Source organism: Manacus candei, unplaced genomic scaffold (assembly GCF_025592945.1).
Source record: "Manacus candei isolate 608988 ecotype Guabito, Panama unplaced genomic scaffold, ASM2559294v1 h1tg000014l, whole genome shotgun sequence".
In the NCBI taxonomy this organism is placed as follows: domain Eukaryota; kingdom Metazoa; phylum Chordata; class Aves; order Passeriformes; family Pipridae; genus Manacus; species Manacus candei.
In genome coordinates, this window is record NW_026138062.1 from 32354474 (window position 1) to 32371650 (window position 17177).

The 17177-nt window shown below is 35.2% G+C and overlaps 1 protein-coding gene across 6 annotated transcripts in view; it reads right to left on the minus strand.

Moving 5' to 3' along the window:
- The window catches only part of FRY (FRY microtubule binding protein), a 234108-nt gene that overhangs the window by 60249 nt on the left and 156682 nt on the right, over positions 1–17177 (minus strand). For all 6 annotated transcript variants that reach the window (XM_051778816.1, XM_051778817.1, XM_051778812.1 and 3 more), the window contains 12 exons: positions 16875–17064; positions 15983–16107; positions 15737–15794; positions 13832–13923; positions 13458–13630; positions 11361–11521; positions 10407–10517; positions 8871–9025; positions 6601–6700; positions 6132–6303; positions 4143–4399; positions 2129–2275 (listed from right to left, as the gene is read on the minus strand). In XM_051778816.1, the coding sequence (XP_051634776.1) occupies positions 2129–2275; positions 4143–4399; positions 6132–6303; positions 6601–6700; positions 8871–9025; positions 10407–10517; positions 11361–11521; positions 13458–13630; positions 13832–13923; positions 15737–15794; positions 15983–16107; positions 16875–17064 (1741 nt within the window). The remainder of the gene's footprint in view (positions 1–2128; positions 2276–4142; positions 4400–6131; positions 6304–6600; positions 6701–8870; positions 9026–10406; positions 10518–11360; positions 11522–13457; positions 13631–13831; positions 13924–15736; positions 15795–15982; positions 16108–16874; positions 17065–17177) is intronic.

Genomic DNA, 17177 nt, shown 5'->3' on the forward strand with positions numbered 1-17177 from the left:
CTCAACATCACAAAGCACGGACTAACTGTGTGGCAGAAAACACAGGAACCTTGTCACCTGCCGCCACCAATGAAGACCTGAGTGTCTTGTTAACAGCCACTGGAAGCCTGGGAGGGAGGCCAGAAAAGTCCCACAGGCAAAACAGGAGATGCTGAGCAGCTGAAGCTGGATATGCCAAAACAGATTGCTCTACTGTCCTGGAGGAGGACAGAGCTGTGAGAGCCAAGACATTGAGGCAAGGAAAGAATTTGAAGAAAGAAGTGCTCTGGGTAGGAGGGGGTTTGAGGTTGGCTGCTCAGAGCTGTGGGATGGCAACAGTTTTGGAAAAAGGAGGTGCTGAAAGCTTTGGGTTGGCAAGTATCTAGAGGGGAGGATAATGTATGTGAGGGGCTCCTGGGCAAGACAAGACAGGGTTAGCAGGCACCAGCCTGCTATTTAGGAGTCAGGCTACAAAGTTAGGTGTTAGACATATACTCAGCATAGGACTACTCCTTCCTCTTAGAAAACTGCCCCTATTCCTTTTGTAAGCTGACATAAATTTAACAGCCCTCATTTTGTGTCTTATCTCTGTGCTTTCCACTTGTTCTCTGCCAACATAGCTCCTCCTGATGGAGACCACCTTTGGGCCTAATGCCAAGTCTGTCACAGAGTGTAGGATCAGTCAGGTTGGAAAGAACCTGGGAGGTCTCTCGTCTACCCTCCTTTTCAAAGCATGGTCAACACTGAATGGAGAGCCTCTGTCACAACTGATGGAAAGATCTTAATTACTCTCAAGATATTTGGGATCAACCCCTTTGTCTTCCTCTCATACAAACCTTGAGTTTGTTCTTACATCAACTCCACTGTCAAATTTTTCCTCTTTTGATTAGTGAGGCATCTCACACTGATTTGAGACTATAGAACAGTAAACTCTACAAATAAAAGGAAACAAACAGGATGCCTATGGCACAATAACAACATCTTGAAAATTTGTATGGGCTTCCATATTTTCTTTATTTCATTATGTATAGCTGTCATCTTAAGCACTTTAAGCAAACTATTATTTCAGTAACTCTAAATGAAGTATGTTTATGAGGATTTTTAGACAAGTTTCATCCCATTAATAGTAATTTTGAATGTAATTCAGGGAAATCAATAGAAAGAGGTTAACTTATAAAACAGCATATTGTAATTGTGCTGGAAAATTTACTAAATTTAGATTCTGTTTCACCCAGCAACTGAGCAATAGGGAACATGGGAATGGAACTATCCTGCTTTTCTCAGACAGCCCTCATTTTATTTTAACTGGAATAACAACAATATCCAACACAGTTTGAGTTGCATATTACAGGAACCATTATATAATTTATGACAGCCATCCAAAGGCAGAAGTTGATATGGTAAGGAGCTTATAAAGGTTAACTATCTTCTGTCTCTTCAGATGTCCCACAGAAGGCCTTAGTTGGTTACAGGAGAACAGAATGCATCACTTTCTTAAAACTGCATGCTTTTCTGAAAGAACAGCTAAATATTTACAACAAATAAGCTAATAAGACCACAGCATGTTATGTCCCATTCATGATACAACATTTATTGTTTAAAAGACTTTCAAAATTTAACTAATAGCTTTGTAAACTAATTGATAACTGAGAAAAAATATAAGCATTTAGTATTTTTACTTCTCTTCATTTTCCATGCAAGTTATTTAATCACAGAACAGCCATTCCGTCTTTTTAATAAAAAATTAAATATATATATATATACAAATTGCATATTTTTATGAAAGTCTGTAATGAAAAAATATCTCTAATATTTTTCTCAATTCATTCAGGCAATTTATGACCCATCTCTGCTACTGTCCCCATACACTGACATGCAAAGTTGCTCTTTGCTTGGAAGAAGCCCAGTTCCTACTTGACATGAGGTGTGCTCCACTGCTGAAGACTGAAATTTGAAGTACTCAATTCCTGCCTTTAATTTCAGTTTTTTGGCTCTTTTATTTCCGACATTTAATTTTGTACAGTGTGCTAAGCAATATGTTGATATTTCTTATTTTTGATACATAAATTAATTTTCTGCAGGTGATAGCTGTTTTCTTTATTAAAACCTGTGTAAACAACAGCGAATAAAATAAAGTGCAAACACTTACATAAGGTAAGAGGATGGTATCACTGCTAACACCACACAAACTAATGAGAAACTGCAGCGTTATCCTAAGGTTGTTACTCCATTTTTCATTGTTGGCCAAAGCATTCCAGACATTTTCCATCTCCGGTCCGGGAATTTCATCTCCGTACTGTAAAGAATCATAAGCATACATTTCTTGAAATACACAGACTTCCAAACTAAAGCATGCTCTTTTAGAGCATTTTCTAATGCAAAATCTACAGTCAAATGATGTAAAAAGTTACAAAACATTATTTTCAAAATCTATCTGACAGACTTCAGAGCATAAATTCTATTTAATAGCATTTAGGTTCCGATCCACAGGACTTAAATCACAAAAAAAGGAAAAAAAAATTCTTAAGGAATATAAATTCAAAAAGTGAAAACCAAGAAGTTTATTAAGTTTCATCTTTAGAGTTGTCAAGTAACCAAAGTTCCGCATGTTTGTGCTAAGTGCTTCAGTCTTCACAGTAGTCGACAATTGGGAACCTCTCTTCCCAGTAAATCCTAGCAGAATTAAGCATTTTATGGGCCTTTGCTTTCACATTGGAAATGAGCAGTTTTTACTCTCTTTTGCAATACACAGTTATAGAAATTACTCACTTTTGTCCAGTCAGTCAAATATTTAGTGCATGCATCCAGTTATGTGGGAGTCTAGAATTGAAGCTGTTCTGTTTCCTATGTAAAGTTTCTGCCTCCCACTTTGAGAAGTCTGTTTTAACCACCGCCCAGGCTGACATTCTACTAGCAGAGGAGATGCAATCTACAGGTCATGCTATCCTACTGAAAATGATATAATACATATTAGCTACATTTACACTGTCACTGATATCTACATCTACTGTCATCTACACTGACACTTCCAGGTGCCAGTCCCTTTGTCACAGCCTCAAAACTAGGTCAAACCATATGGTTTGAGGCAAGCATACTTAATCACTCTGGAACCAAGACTTTGTGTGGTTTTGGAAGTAACTTACTCCAAGGACTGCTGCTGACAGGCAGTCAGGATGGGACTGCATCACACTTGTTTTCAACCCATAAAATTCCACTAACAATATCCTAGAGACTCCATACCATCAGATTATTCAAAGCCACTATCGTGCCCTGCATATGCAATGGATATCAAACAAACATGCTGGTGGGTTGAAGCGCAGTCCCTACATTACTTCAGATGTGGTCATATGACAAAACACACACAAAATAATTATTATGTTTTCCTTAGAGGCCCTCAGCATGAGGCAAGATTCAGAATCAACTGCTATGTAGTGTGGAACAGACAGTCTGCTTGAGAGAGGATTAACCCTGAGCAGGTTAGGAAATACAAAACACTCTGTCTCATAAGACATAGGTACCAGGCATTTCTTTCTAGAGTTTATGTGTTTAGCAGTTTAGATGCACCTACTAAATCTGGTAGAAGCAGTGCCAGAGAAGGCATTGCACACTAGTAGGGCAGCCTGCAACTCAGCAAAGAGAAGGTAAAAAAATGGATTCTCAGTATCTTCTCCAACAGCTCCTTAGGTATTTTACATTAAAAAGTTACTGGACAAAAGGTCTCTGGTCCTTTATCAGGACCTGTGATGTAAAATACTTTCCGTTATGCAAAAAAATGCTTTAACCAGCACTTTAGAAATTTATACTCATTTTACCCTTTTCCCTTTTCTAAAGAACATTTAAGTGTTTCCTAGAAAGTACAAGAGTTTCAGTAGGACAAATTCCAGGTGCTTATTCTCACCCCCAAATAAACTTTCATCTGCTGCCTTACACATTAACCCAGGAGGTGATATATGAGGGAACTGAACTTAGAACCCCCATTAGTACTCCTTAATGCTCTCACTATTAAGGTGGGGTTTTTTTAAAGGATGAAACACTCTTTGTCCATGTTTAGAAAGAGAACAGTTTTATCACTGTCCTTAATAAAACTCTTCCAGTGCAAAATTATTGGTTTTGGAGGGAAGGGTTTTACAGGTTGGTTTCTTAGTTTGATTTGCTTTTTTTACCTTGGCTGTCATATACATGAGATTATTAAGGACTAGTGAGGTGGCCTCAGGTGAGCCCCAGCCATTGCCTTTTAGTCCGCCTGTGACTGCTATTTCCCCATCCTTGTCCTTCAGTTCATCTTCTGGAGTGGTAGGGCTCGAACCAGGGAGGAGCAGTCTGTTGTCTACAAGTTCAATATTATGAAGCCATGGTAGCAGATACGCAAGCATGATCTGTCTTCCATTTGGATGTGTAGTTGGAAATCGCTGGCTCACCTCTAAAATAGTAAGAGTTGAAAAGGACAACATATTAATTTAAGGAGGAAATCTTAAATACACTGTTTAAATCACATTTCTGATGTTTGTTAGACTACCTGATGTTTTTTACCTGGCACACCACTAGCATACAAAACCATGTATTTGAGCTTACTGAAGAGAAACATTGCTTTAATATTCCACAACAGCAAGCAACTGGTCAGGTCTTCTGTCCAAAATAATTAACATAGTTTAAGCTTAGACACAGAAAGTCACCCCTTTTTACTGTGCCATATTATGCATTAAGTGAAGTGGATGTCAATAAAAAGGAAAAAGGGTAATTAAATTACTGGTGGTTATTCTAGAATTCCAAGAACTTCTAGAGAATTATAATTAACATACAAAAGTGTTCTACAGAATTGCAGATGTCCCATTGGCCTCCAGGTTTCCAATCTACAGTTTAAATATTAAGGTATTTACTATACCGAGTTTACAAAAGCCATCTTGCATATATTGGGGTCTTATTTCCTATGGGAAGGCCTATAAAATTCAGTTGGCTGTCAGTCCAGGAGTGCTTGTATACAGCACTTTTATATAGTATACAAAAAAAGAACTGACACTGTAAGGTAAAGAGATTTGGAAAATCTGGGATAAGAAATACAGCTTCCTGCCAAAGTGAACCACATTATCTCTCTTTACCAGAATTCTTCTGTAAAATCAGTAAACATTTCCTTTCTTTAACTGTTGCCTGGTTTTTAAAAATCTTGAAGACACGTACTGTTGTCTCTCCTTATGATTCTAGATGTATACAGAAAGGGTCTCGGATTGTATATGAGAGTTTTTTTAAATGATACGGTCACTACAGCAACATGAGTAGACGATAACAGTACTAATGAACAACATTTGCTTAAGGATAAATGAGCCATCAGAATTTCCTTACATCAGCTATTTATAACTCATGGTATCTTGGGCACTGAGAAATGGATGATGTGCCTTTACCCTCCCTCCAGCCCCTACAGACTTAGTAAAAAAAACATAAATGGATTTTAAGAGCCAGTAAGAATTCCCATGATTACAGACATTTTTGTTCTGTTACTTAAAAACTAGAGTAATACATTAGATTAATGAAAACAGACAGATATGTCTCGAAACATCATTGTTCCCAGGAATGGTCTCAGAGTGGGCATATTCTGAATTGTGCTCTTGCAGGTCTCATTCTTTAACATTTTTCTCAGTAACTCTGAAAAAAGGTATTTCTGATAAAATTAAAATAATGCTGAGACATGCTTATGTGGCAAATAACAGAAGGTAGAGATCGCTTAAGAGTCATTCAAATAATTGGTAAAACTGGACACAGGCAATCAATCTGCCCAAAATTAAAGTCATGTTTATATAAAATGAAGAATTATATCCTCACAAGCATCATCTCTATAAATGCATGCGTAAGAGGAATCACATGAGAACCCATTATAGTAGTTTGCCAATGTCATTTTAACTCATTCAGGGTACTTGTAATTTCAAAGTTACCCTAAGATCTCACCCTAAGATCTTACCCTAAGTGGAACAGAGTCCCCAAACAGGGTTTCTGTACTTTGCATAAGTACTTCTAGGAAATATATATTGTATTCCTAAATCTGAACCAGAATAAAAATAGGTCAATTTACATTTATAAACAGAATTGTCGTTCAAAATGGTAGCGGTACACCATTTGTACAAATGTGTAAAGCAGATAATATGTCAAATAAATACAGGTACCTGAAAAAAGTGGAAGGGTAAGTTCAGGATACATCCTTGCTAGTTCATATGAAAGAAGGGCAAGTGAGACACTGTAAAGAGGTGGCAGTGGACCATGCGTCCCATACAAGATACTGCCTGGTCTTTGCTCAGCTACCTTTTTTGAATAAACGAAAAGCTTTGATTCAAGGATCTATAAAAGAAAAAAAAAAAAAAAGAAATGAGACAAAACTTCATTAATTCACAAACTGTCAGCATTTCAAGTTTAGCTATCAGAGAACATTCTATATGCTTCACAGTATACTCTCCAAATATGAAAGACACCATAACATTCATTTTTATATAAATATTCCCGTAAGTATTTATAGCCAGGACAAAACTGATTGTTTATTTTCAAAACAAAACTAAAATGCAAATAAACAGTGCTTTATAAGAATTTCTCAAAACAACCTCCAAAGATAGGAGGACAAAAAAAGTAGCTGATACGTGCCTGCATAAGTTGCATGGAAATTTCATAAATCTCTCTGTTGGTGTCAGATGCCTTGAACAGCACCAAGTTTAAAAGCGTCACTATATCAAAAGGATAGTTCCTAGAAGAATAAACAGTACATTTTTGTGAATGTTGGTGAGGAATGCAGATTATATTCACTCTAATTTACTATGGAATATGGTCTAAAGAAAATGTCATCTTTCTTTTCTCTGTTCTACCATCAGAATATGTGAAAGGGAGCTGTTATGAATACATGCTGCTTGATCAAAGGGCCATCTGGAGAATGGGAAGAAAGAAAGGATTATTTGTAATTACCTTAGACTAATGCTTAGGAATGCATTGAGTTATCCGCAGTGAGAAAGGCAATACCTGTGTCTATAACTGTCAATTTATTTTAATTTATGACATAAACTGTTAACAGAACAGGCCAACACCCATGAAATAAAACAGGTAGCATGAAAACTTCCAGTAATAAAGTACTTCTCTAGACAAGTTGCAATTAAAACAGTCCCTTTGGACAAAAGATGAAATCTCTGACGTGAATATTTTGAGGTGTTAGACAATTCTATCAAAATTGTTTTCAAACATTAAACATGAACTGATTGAAAAAGTCTGCTATCTATAAAGTCAACTTCAACGGTAGGGTTAAACATATCAAAGTGTTAATGAAAATATTGTCAGAAGAAGAATTCCCATGTCACAGCATTTGGATTTTCACTAAAATAATTTTCCTTTTTCTACTCTTGATTTGTAAATGCACCTGATTCCATTGTGAACCATCAATTTCTCATCCTAGATCTCAGCTCCTGGATGGCTGCAGAATGCCTACATGGACTTTTTAATACGGCAGATACGTGTGTGTGGCATGGGACATTCTTGGTAATTCCAAACTAGCTGCAATCCATGCTCTACACCCGTCTCTTTGACCTTCAACTAAGTTTAAAAAGTAAATTTAAAAAAAGAAAAAAAGAAGGGAAGTAGCTTTTATGTAGAAAGTCAGACAGGCATCATCAATGAGATACATTACTGCTCATTTCACTAGTAGTTTAGGCAGTGGCCTCCTGATACATTTTGATAGATGATAGAGGAAAAACTCTTAACAGCTTTCAAATATTAATAAAAATTCTCAACTTGCTAAAAATAGGACTTTCCCTTCAAAGTAAATCATGCAAATCATACTCTCAATTTTTACTGTAATATGGGAAATTACAGTAATATTTTATTGTAAGTATGGGAAAGATTAATTTTTAGGACACAGTGGCATAGGTAACACAATGTGAGGAAAAAAGACTGGCTTAAAACCTGATATTTTTCTGTGTTTCTAAAATAAAAAGCATCCCTTAACATAACTGAATTTGCAAACACAAAAATCCATTCATATTTTAAAAATCTCAGTATAATGCAGTCTCTAGTCTATTTGCTCCTGTAAGAACAGAAGAATTCTGCAGATAATTCTAAAATATTTGATTTGTTTTGATTTGCTATATGCCAAGTATTTCTATATTGAACTATGATGATCAGACATCTTGCCAAATTATTTTTGTAGAGAGTAAATTTTCAGATGTATTTTAATTAGATGCAAATTACTGCATTATTGAATTTCTCTATAAATTTTGTCTTTAAAAAATTAAAAAAGGATAGATTTTTATGAAGGCCTGACACAAAAGCAATATTTCTATTCATGTCTTCTTGTAGCTCGTGCTTGCTCAGCATTTGCAGTAATGATACCAGCTGACAGAAAAGTAACTAAACAAATTAACTGAAAGTCAGAAAAAGAACATGACTTTGTAGATAACAAGAAGTCAAAATAATGACTTTAAAGCTATTAACATTTAAAACATTTTTTTCCTTTTATAAATTAAATTAAAAACCATGCCAAATCTTTTGAAACCCGATTTACAACCTTGGCTTTATTAGCCACCAGCGTGCTTGTAACAAATGTGGATAGAGCCTTTCCCAAATCTTTGTTCGTGAAGCCTAGCCATTGGGGGGTGTGTGGAGATTTATGACCTACATTCATGTGGCTATTTTCTATCTTCCTGAGCAAAACAGCATCAAAATAACACAGATTTTAAATGTATATACAGTAAGAGCATCTTCTACCAAACACATCACTTTGTTTTCAGACTCATGAAAATAAAGCGTTACAGTCCCCAAGAATTGTTTGAGAAGATAGAACATAAGAGTATGACCAAGAAGCCTTTACAACAGAAGCTGAACCTCCAGTTTTCTTTACATTTGAAAGCATAGATTAATAGATTAATTAATACCTGCTTCCACACACAGTTGCAATGGCTTTGAAACATCCAGAGGCAAGCTGGTACGATCCCGTATAACATCGATCTATAGCCCAGTTGAAGAGATTGATTTGATCAGGATTCAGTTCCAGCAGGAGGACTACAACTTCACAACCAAGCTGATGAACCTGAGCAAATGTTGAAACATGATTAATGGGCTCAGATATGTTCATTCTCTAAATTGTTTAGAGTGACATAGGCAAAATGGGGACAACTGAGAATTCAAATACATAAAAAGAAATCACAAAATTTATAATAAATTTATTTTAGGGCAGAGTTGAAATGTGACTCAGGTTTCAATACTCCTCACTTGAAATAAAATTCTATGTACAAAGATTACATGAATGAAATAAATTTTCCAAAATGAATATAAAGTTTCCAAAGTACAGCACAGAAAAAAGCAGAGTCTTTGGAAAATCTACGACATTTGATAGGTGTTCTTGGGCAACTTACATTTATATTGATTAACTGACTTAACTGACTTCCTAATTCCTGAGAATTTCACAGTGACACGCCTTCATATTTATTCTTCTTTTGACTAATGCAGAAGCAAGGCAGACAAAGAAAGATACCTTTTGCAAGCCCCGGGGGTATGAAACTTGTACGTTTAATCCAACTATACCATACAATCTAACAACTCTCCATAAGGACCTTGTGTCACTTTATCCTACTACCATCACTGCTACAAACACAACACAAGTAAGGTTTGGATTGTATAGGATAGTACTGGAACATCAAACACTAATGCCTATTAATATTTTGTCACTAAGTGTAGCTATGTACTTGTAAAGACTGCAAATGATCCTTATTGTTAATGGACAAGGTAGGATCCTTCTCATCTAAATCTGAACTAGTTGTATAGGCAATGTGGTTTAGTTACAATCCTTCATTACAGGGATTAATCATGAACTGAAGTGATTAGCTTAAGGGAAAGAAATTTGACCTATTTATCCTAATCAACTACCTATACTAACCTATATCCTCTAGCTGCTTCACACACATTTAGATTTTGCTGTTTGCCTTTTTTAGCAATCACAGTCGTGTGTGCTGGTATGAGACTTCTAGGGAGAACAGCAGATCAAAGTGCAAGATACCGCAAAGAGAAAGATTGTTCTCTCTCTCTCCACTTGATGTAAATCTCCAATCTACTCCTTGTTAATCAAAAAGACAGTTCAATTAGATATAAATGCAGAATTATGACTGTGTAGTTACTAAGTCAAAGCCCATCTTCACAGAAATGGAGGAGAAAATGGCAAGAATAATCTATTACATGTTCTTTAAAAAGAAAAAAAACACCTTTCCTTTTCTGAATAATTTTTTTCATCACTTATTTGCAAGACCTAACCCACACAGTTTTCACTAAGATTTGTTTCATCAGCATCTATGTTACCAAGAAGTAACAGATTTTTAGAATGTATACAGTCATAGTTCTTACAGTCACAAACTCTTTAGTCACCCAGTACAGACATTAAAGTTATTCATCAGTGTTGTATTCTGGTGAGTACTTACACGTAAATCTTGACAAGCCAGAATGTTATCAAGCCATTTGTAAAGATATCCATCAGGGGAAAGACCAACATTATCAAACACAGGTCCACAGCAGAGCACTGCTGACATGGCCTAGAAACAAACGAAACTTTAGTTGCCCAAAAAAGTAACATAATTCACCTTTCAGAATTATTTTAGCTCAGATCCAGGCAGACAGGACTGCCACTTGTTTTCCATTTTGAGGAAACTATAGTGAAAATGGTAACAGATGACTTTGCTAGAATTCAATAATTATGTTGCTACAGGCTGTATTGGATTCAAGATCATGCTCAGTTTAAGCATTTTGGAGGGAATACTATTGCCCAGCTTCCCAAGATACATTTTGTCATTTTACCCAGTCTTCACAAATCAAGCTACAAAAGCAGTTAAAATATACTCAGATGTTTCAATCTGTTTCTGCAAATATTAAAACTGTTTTACAGGAAGTGAGGCAGTTTATATAAGTACATAAGCTATTTCTTTCCCAGCTTATTTATGCAGGGGAGTTACAACTAGTTTTGTCACAAAAGTATATCATTACTGGACATGTCACCAGGCAAGTATGGGAGAAAGTCCTGAGATGTACACTGGTATAGATTCAGTATGCTGAGATACTGAATTTGGTACTACACTTGATTTCAGAGCCTAAGATCCTCTTGCTGAATCTGATAATCTGTTAATGAACAGCTAAGTAAAATTTTAAAATGCCTTCTGGTTTTGAAAATAGTTAGCCTTGAAAAGTGTTGACAAAGAAAAAATTAGATAACTTCAGTGCTATACTGTATGATACCACTGTACATATACATATGAGCATACAAGTTTGCATTGAATATGCCAATTCAAATTTCTGTGAAATAAAAGGAAATAAACCCCACAGCTACTTGCATTTTGACTGAAAAACTGCTGTTACCGATTTGGACAGCGAAACTTTATTACCTTTAATGCACAATACTGGTATCTTGTAATCTGATGATTTCTATCACTGTAACGGTCCAGTGGTGTGAACATAATACTGAAAGGTCCTGCCCACTGACTGAATAAGATGAACAGGTGATGCCTCAAGCTCTGCTGAGGGAAGAGAAATCTCCTGTGGTGAACTAAGTGAACAGAAACAGAAACAGTTGTGACTTGTTAATATTGAATATACATTCATGTGGCATAATGATATCAAATGAATATCAAATTTCTACAAAAAGGGAGTTTTTTTATATGTTCAATATACACTTACTCCAAAGTATCTAAGCTCCTTTAAAAATCTAATGAATGGAGTAAGATGCACCTTATTTCTAAGAGCCTTCAGTTCTGAATTAATGGGTAGTTACACAAACATGTACATCTGACTTTAGAAAAGTGTGTAAGACCCTAATTATAAAATCAGCGGTTTCACTGCCTTTGCATTCCTTTCATGGTAAATATTTACTTGTTTTTTCCAATCCTTTAAATGCAAGCCTAAACAATACATACATCTTATTCTAATACACTAATAGGTAGGGACAATAAATAGAAAAAAATTGGTGCCTGTTTACGACAATGATGTGGTATATGTTCTGAACAGCCAAATTACCTGAGCAAGTGAAAAAATATCTATGAATTCTTAACCATGTGGAGGAAAAAAAAGAGAATTCTTTTAAACAATAGTTTTAAGTCCCCTCAGCAAAACATGATGTCAGAGGCCGTACTATGTTTATTGAAGAGACTGGCAAACTGCTACTAGCCAATTATTTTTCACGTGGAAACTGTGGTGGAGGCCAATAAAGTTTAACTAAACAATACTTATGCAAATCAGCATGAACAATGGCTAAAAGTGATACATCTTGACATGATAAACATTTGTTTGCTAGGAGCTGTTACGGTTTTGTTAGTTATTGATACATTTTAAAGCTGTCTTGTTAGTAGAAATATATCTCTGAATTACTGAAATGCGTTAAGTTCTTACTGTAGTCTCTCAAAGCATACAACATGACTTTCATTGTGGAAAATTCATACAACACGCAGTCATTGGTCATGCGCCTTGTAGAACGTCAGAATGAATGCAAAGAGGAAGGGCTTTGCAAATTAAGGGCTCATGGCAAAGTAACTACTAAAGAAATACTGTATTGGTAATGAACATCATGTAGAAGAGAAATAAAGGAAAGAAATTCAGTATTCTGTTTGCTGTTGGCAGCTAAGAACTTGACATCATTCAGTTCAAAGAAATTTTTTTAGAGAGTAACAGGGATGAAATTTTTTTCTTTATTTTGTTCAACTATTATATATTTTCTATGCAACTATACAACTTTGAAAAAATTTACATATTGGAAACTTACATGAAAGCATTTGTACATTATTTATTCCCTCACTTTCCTCTTTTGAATTCCTTTGTATTTGTTGCTACCAATGCTGCTATGTCTTGTCATAAATGATCTGGACATAATGATCTTAGACAGACTGAGTAAGCTGCAGATCTCATCGTTCAGTAATTACATGGAGGCCATTAAAGCAGAGGTGGTTTTTTCTTCTTTGCTAATGGAACTACATTATATTTCTGAAGTGATCTTGTAATATATAAAAAGCATGAATTCAACAGTAGAAATCTTGGTGATACAACTGGACTCAGGTAACATGGTCTCAACACCTTGTGCAAGTTTTTCACTATATTTAATACTGTACATTTTCTGCACCTACCTATATTCTTCAATGCCTGTCAGTTTATGAAGAGTCTGGCAATCAAGTCAGAGGGAAGAAAATAAGGCCTTATTTCAAAGAAATCTGGAGTCATTAAGGGTCACAGACAATTTCTTAGCTGGGCTTTTAAAGAGCTGATTATTATAACTGACTATTACAAGCTTCATCAAGCTTTACTGTTTTTTTTTTTTAATTTAACTCTTAGTAGACTTTTGAACACATTTTTGTCTACATTTTCCTTAACATTCGTTACATGACAATTCACAAGCAGTAAAAAAGCATAGAAAAAAAGAAGAAATAAAAAATTACTTTTCCAATATCTATATTAAATGCAATTTTATAGTATGTTGAGACAATTCAGCACCATACCTGGAACACATTGAATCAAGTTGGCAATCATTGCACTGAAATGTGCTCTCATATCCTTAAGGATTTCAACTTCTTTATCATTTTCAGCCTCCAAAAGCATGCGAGTCAGATCAACGTACTCTAAGAACAAGGCTCCAAGGGCTAACGTATCTCTTTCTAAGGCTCCATTTGTACTAGCATAAAGGAAAGTTGTACATTAATATAGAGTAACAGTGTAGTTATACTACAGTTTTCTGAAGAAATGCAGAATAATCTTTCCGTATCTGACAGACTACACAATTCTTCAAAGAACATACCAACATAATCTCAGTGTGGAAAACAGTGAAAATTATTTCACTTAAAAGATCAATATTTTTGATGAGTGATAGTCCTACCTGTCACTTATAACACCAGCATCAGCAAGTAGTTCAAAAATTCGCAGTAACTGCAGTCTTAGTAGATCTCGGCGCTCTCGACGTTTCTTGTTCTTGGAATTTAAAATAACAACCATTTTTATATGCCTAGGTGTATACATTAAAAATTAGCAGCTTCAGAAATATCAGTACAGTAGTGAGATTTAGGAATTCCAGTTCAAGAATTTTCTTCATGAAGGAGTTCGTGTGCTTTTGGATATTTCACCAAAACACTCTGCTTAATGCACCAACAAAGAACTGAGTACAATCAATATTTTGTCTTTGGAACGATTATTGAAAAAAATTGTTAACATCTACCTTAGTATTTACTGAACATGTGGAAATGAAATAATGAAATACTGGATAAAAAATAACTAATATTCAAGGTTCATATGCCAAAACCCATGCTATCTTCAGGTAACAGGGATATTGATGCTAACTTAATGTCATCTAGTTTCAGTGCTGAAAGCACTGTAAAGTGCAGAACGTGTATCCACACCACAGGGAGATATTTTAGCCATTAGCCATTCTTGAAATGGAAATGTTGCAGTGACATGATCACCCATATTCAAGTTAGCTCCTAGCAGACACCACTCCAGTAGACTCTTGGATATGTTGACTGCAGAGGTTGTACACACAGTTAATGTACTCCTCCCATAGGACAGGACTGCATGATTGTTAACTGGTTTATTGTATCTCTTTGTCTTCTAGAAAGCTGTCCTTTCTGTCTTCTATCTTGCATGGAAAGATGTGAATGCAACAAGGCCTGTTCTTTGCTGAAAGGCTAAATTGACTTGTTTGCATCCTGCATCTCCAGTAAGCAAAAAAAAACACGTGAAGGTCAAAAAGCTGCTATTGCACTCAAAGAAATTTGCAACCGGAACAAGAAAAACTCAGACAAAGCTCAGATTTTCCTCTTCAAAACAAAAGAATGAGTAAGATCAGAGGCTTATCTCATGTAGGGCTCTGGCTCTGCCTATGGCCAGCAGTAGATGCACGGGAGAAGAAAATGATGCTTTCCCTGGTATTCTGACCCAGAACTTGCAGTCTGCAGCATCCTAGCCAATGGTTTCATTCAAATCATTATGCCATTTGATTTGTCCTACTCAGAGCCCTGTTTTTATCTTGTTACACCTTAAAGGTTCCAGGAAGCACATGTAGGGATAAAAGTAGTTTTACTGTAACAGTATTTACCCGACACAGCTGCCTCCTGCAATAGTGTCAGAGGTGATCTGGCGAGCTCCGTGCCAGCGCCCACAGAGTGGAACTTGTGCAATGTTCATTTTGGTTTACCCCTGCAGTTCTTGGCCATGCTGGTAATTCTCTTCCTAGTCATAGCATATGTCACTTCAAGGACATTATTTCTGGTGTGTTGGATACCTGCCTGTTGACATGGAGACAGGCCATGTTCTCTACAGTTACATGACCCATACACTCACTCCCGGGTTTACTGGTGACACTGTTTGCAGGAAGGTGGCCCATTTCTTCACATTAGGAACTACACAGGAATTAACATTGCAGCCTCTTGTTCTCATATTCCTCTGTTTTGTATCTCAACTCTGCTACGAAATGTGCTTTTAGCCCAGCTCTGTTACTGAAAGTGAATTTCTAATATAACTAAGTTTCATATCATAAGGTTTCATATTTGACAGGAAATTTTTCCTCAGAATGGAGTTCTACATTGTACATTTTTTATAGAATTTAAATTAACTAGGTTTTAATGGAACTATTTTAAATTATACAATTAATAAAATTCTTGTTGCACACAGAACTTAACTTGTTGTTTAGTACAAAAGAGTATATTTGTATTTCAAACAGATAGAATTACTATTTTTAAATGGATTTGTCAGTATAAACAAACTAGTACATTTCATTTTTGCAACTAACCTCCGGCCTTCTTTCTAGGGCTTCTTTCATTAGTGGATGAAGTTCTTCTACTAATTCCCTAAATTAAAAAACATAAATATTTGTTAAAAAAATTTAGTGTACTTTCAAAAGATTCAATATTTTATTCAATATATAAAAACAAATGTCTAAAGTGCAAATAAAAATCTGAATATGTTTAAATTACAACAAAAATAAAGCATTTCGATTAGAGACAAATAATTGATAATATGATAAAAGGGGAAATACCTGAAAACAAGGGAATTTGTTCTTCCAAATCCTAATACAAGTGATTCTGTTATTTCTATGCTTTCAAGTCTCATCAAAGGAACTAGTTGCTTCAGTAAGACTCCAACAGATGGAGTTCCAATAGCCTAAAATATATTTAGAAATTACTGAAATTTAATTGTCAGGATATCAATAATAAGTAAATACAATTTTTATTTTTTTTACAAACATACATTGTCCAAGAATCAATATGTACTTTAAAAATATGTTGAAATGATTTTACTATTATGGATATCAATACAGCAGTCTAACTGGATGTCTGCCTCTTTGTAATCATCTCAATAAGGCCTAACAAATTAATACATCTGGGAAATCTCTTTGCTTTAGTTCAGATTATTGTAATTTACTTAATTGTTGCTTCATTAAACTATTCCAGTAATTGCATTTGAGGAGCTACTGCTCTTCTCAAGTTGCTACTACTTGAAACTGTGTTTCATGTATTATTCCTTCTGACAGGCATAAGTCCAACAGGAATACAATTTTCATTCCGAAATCTGCCTTATTGCTTCATGTTATAAATTTACAAATTGGGGTGCTCTACAAGGAAAGAAAGGGGATGACAAACTAAAGTTGACTTCAAACACATGTCCAGACCTTCTATATTTTGAATATATATCACCCAGAATGTGAAAAAAAGAGTAATATTTTGAAAATGCCATGGCTTTTGCCAAATATTTATTCATACATCATGTCATACAGATGTTTTAATTCTTAATTATATGTTAAGTAGTTTACATATATCAAAATAAAATATTCCCCTAACTAAAACACTTCCATTAGGATATGATTTTGCATGGAGATGCAGTTTAAAATTCTCCTAAATAAATAATTTGTTTGAAGCAGGATGCATCACCTTATTATCATAGTTCACTGTTCCATCAGGAGTGGTAGCCATGATCTCTGGTGTTGAAGCACGCAAGTGTCCTGGGCTCATAATACTGGGCTTTGCTACTCCAAAACAGAGAATAAGGTAGTTTCTCCACAAAGTAACATAGTTGTCTCCACTGCTTGCTGTGCTTGTTTTCTTTGCATTAACAGGAATACTAGAATTTAAAAATAAATTAAAAATACTAGAATAATTTCCTAGTCTTAATTGTACAGTATTTTAAAATATTTTAAAAGGGAATAAAACATGCTATGTATCTACCAGCTTCAA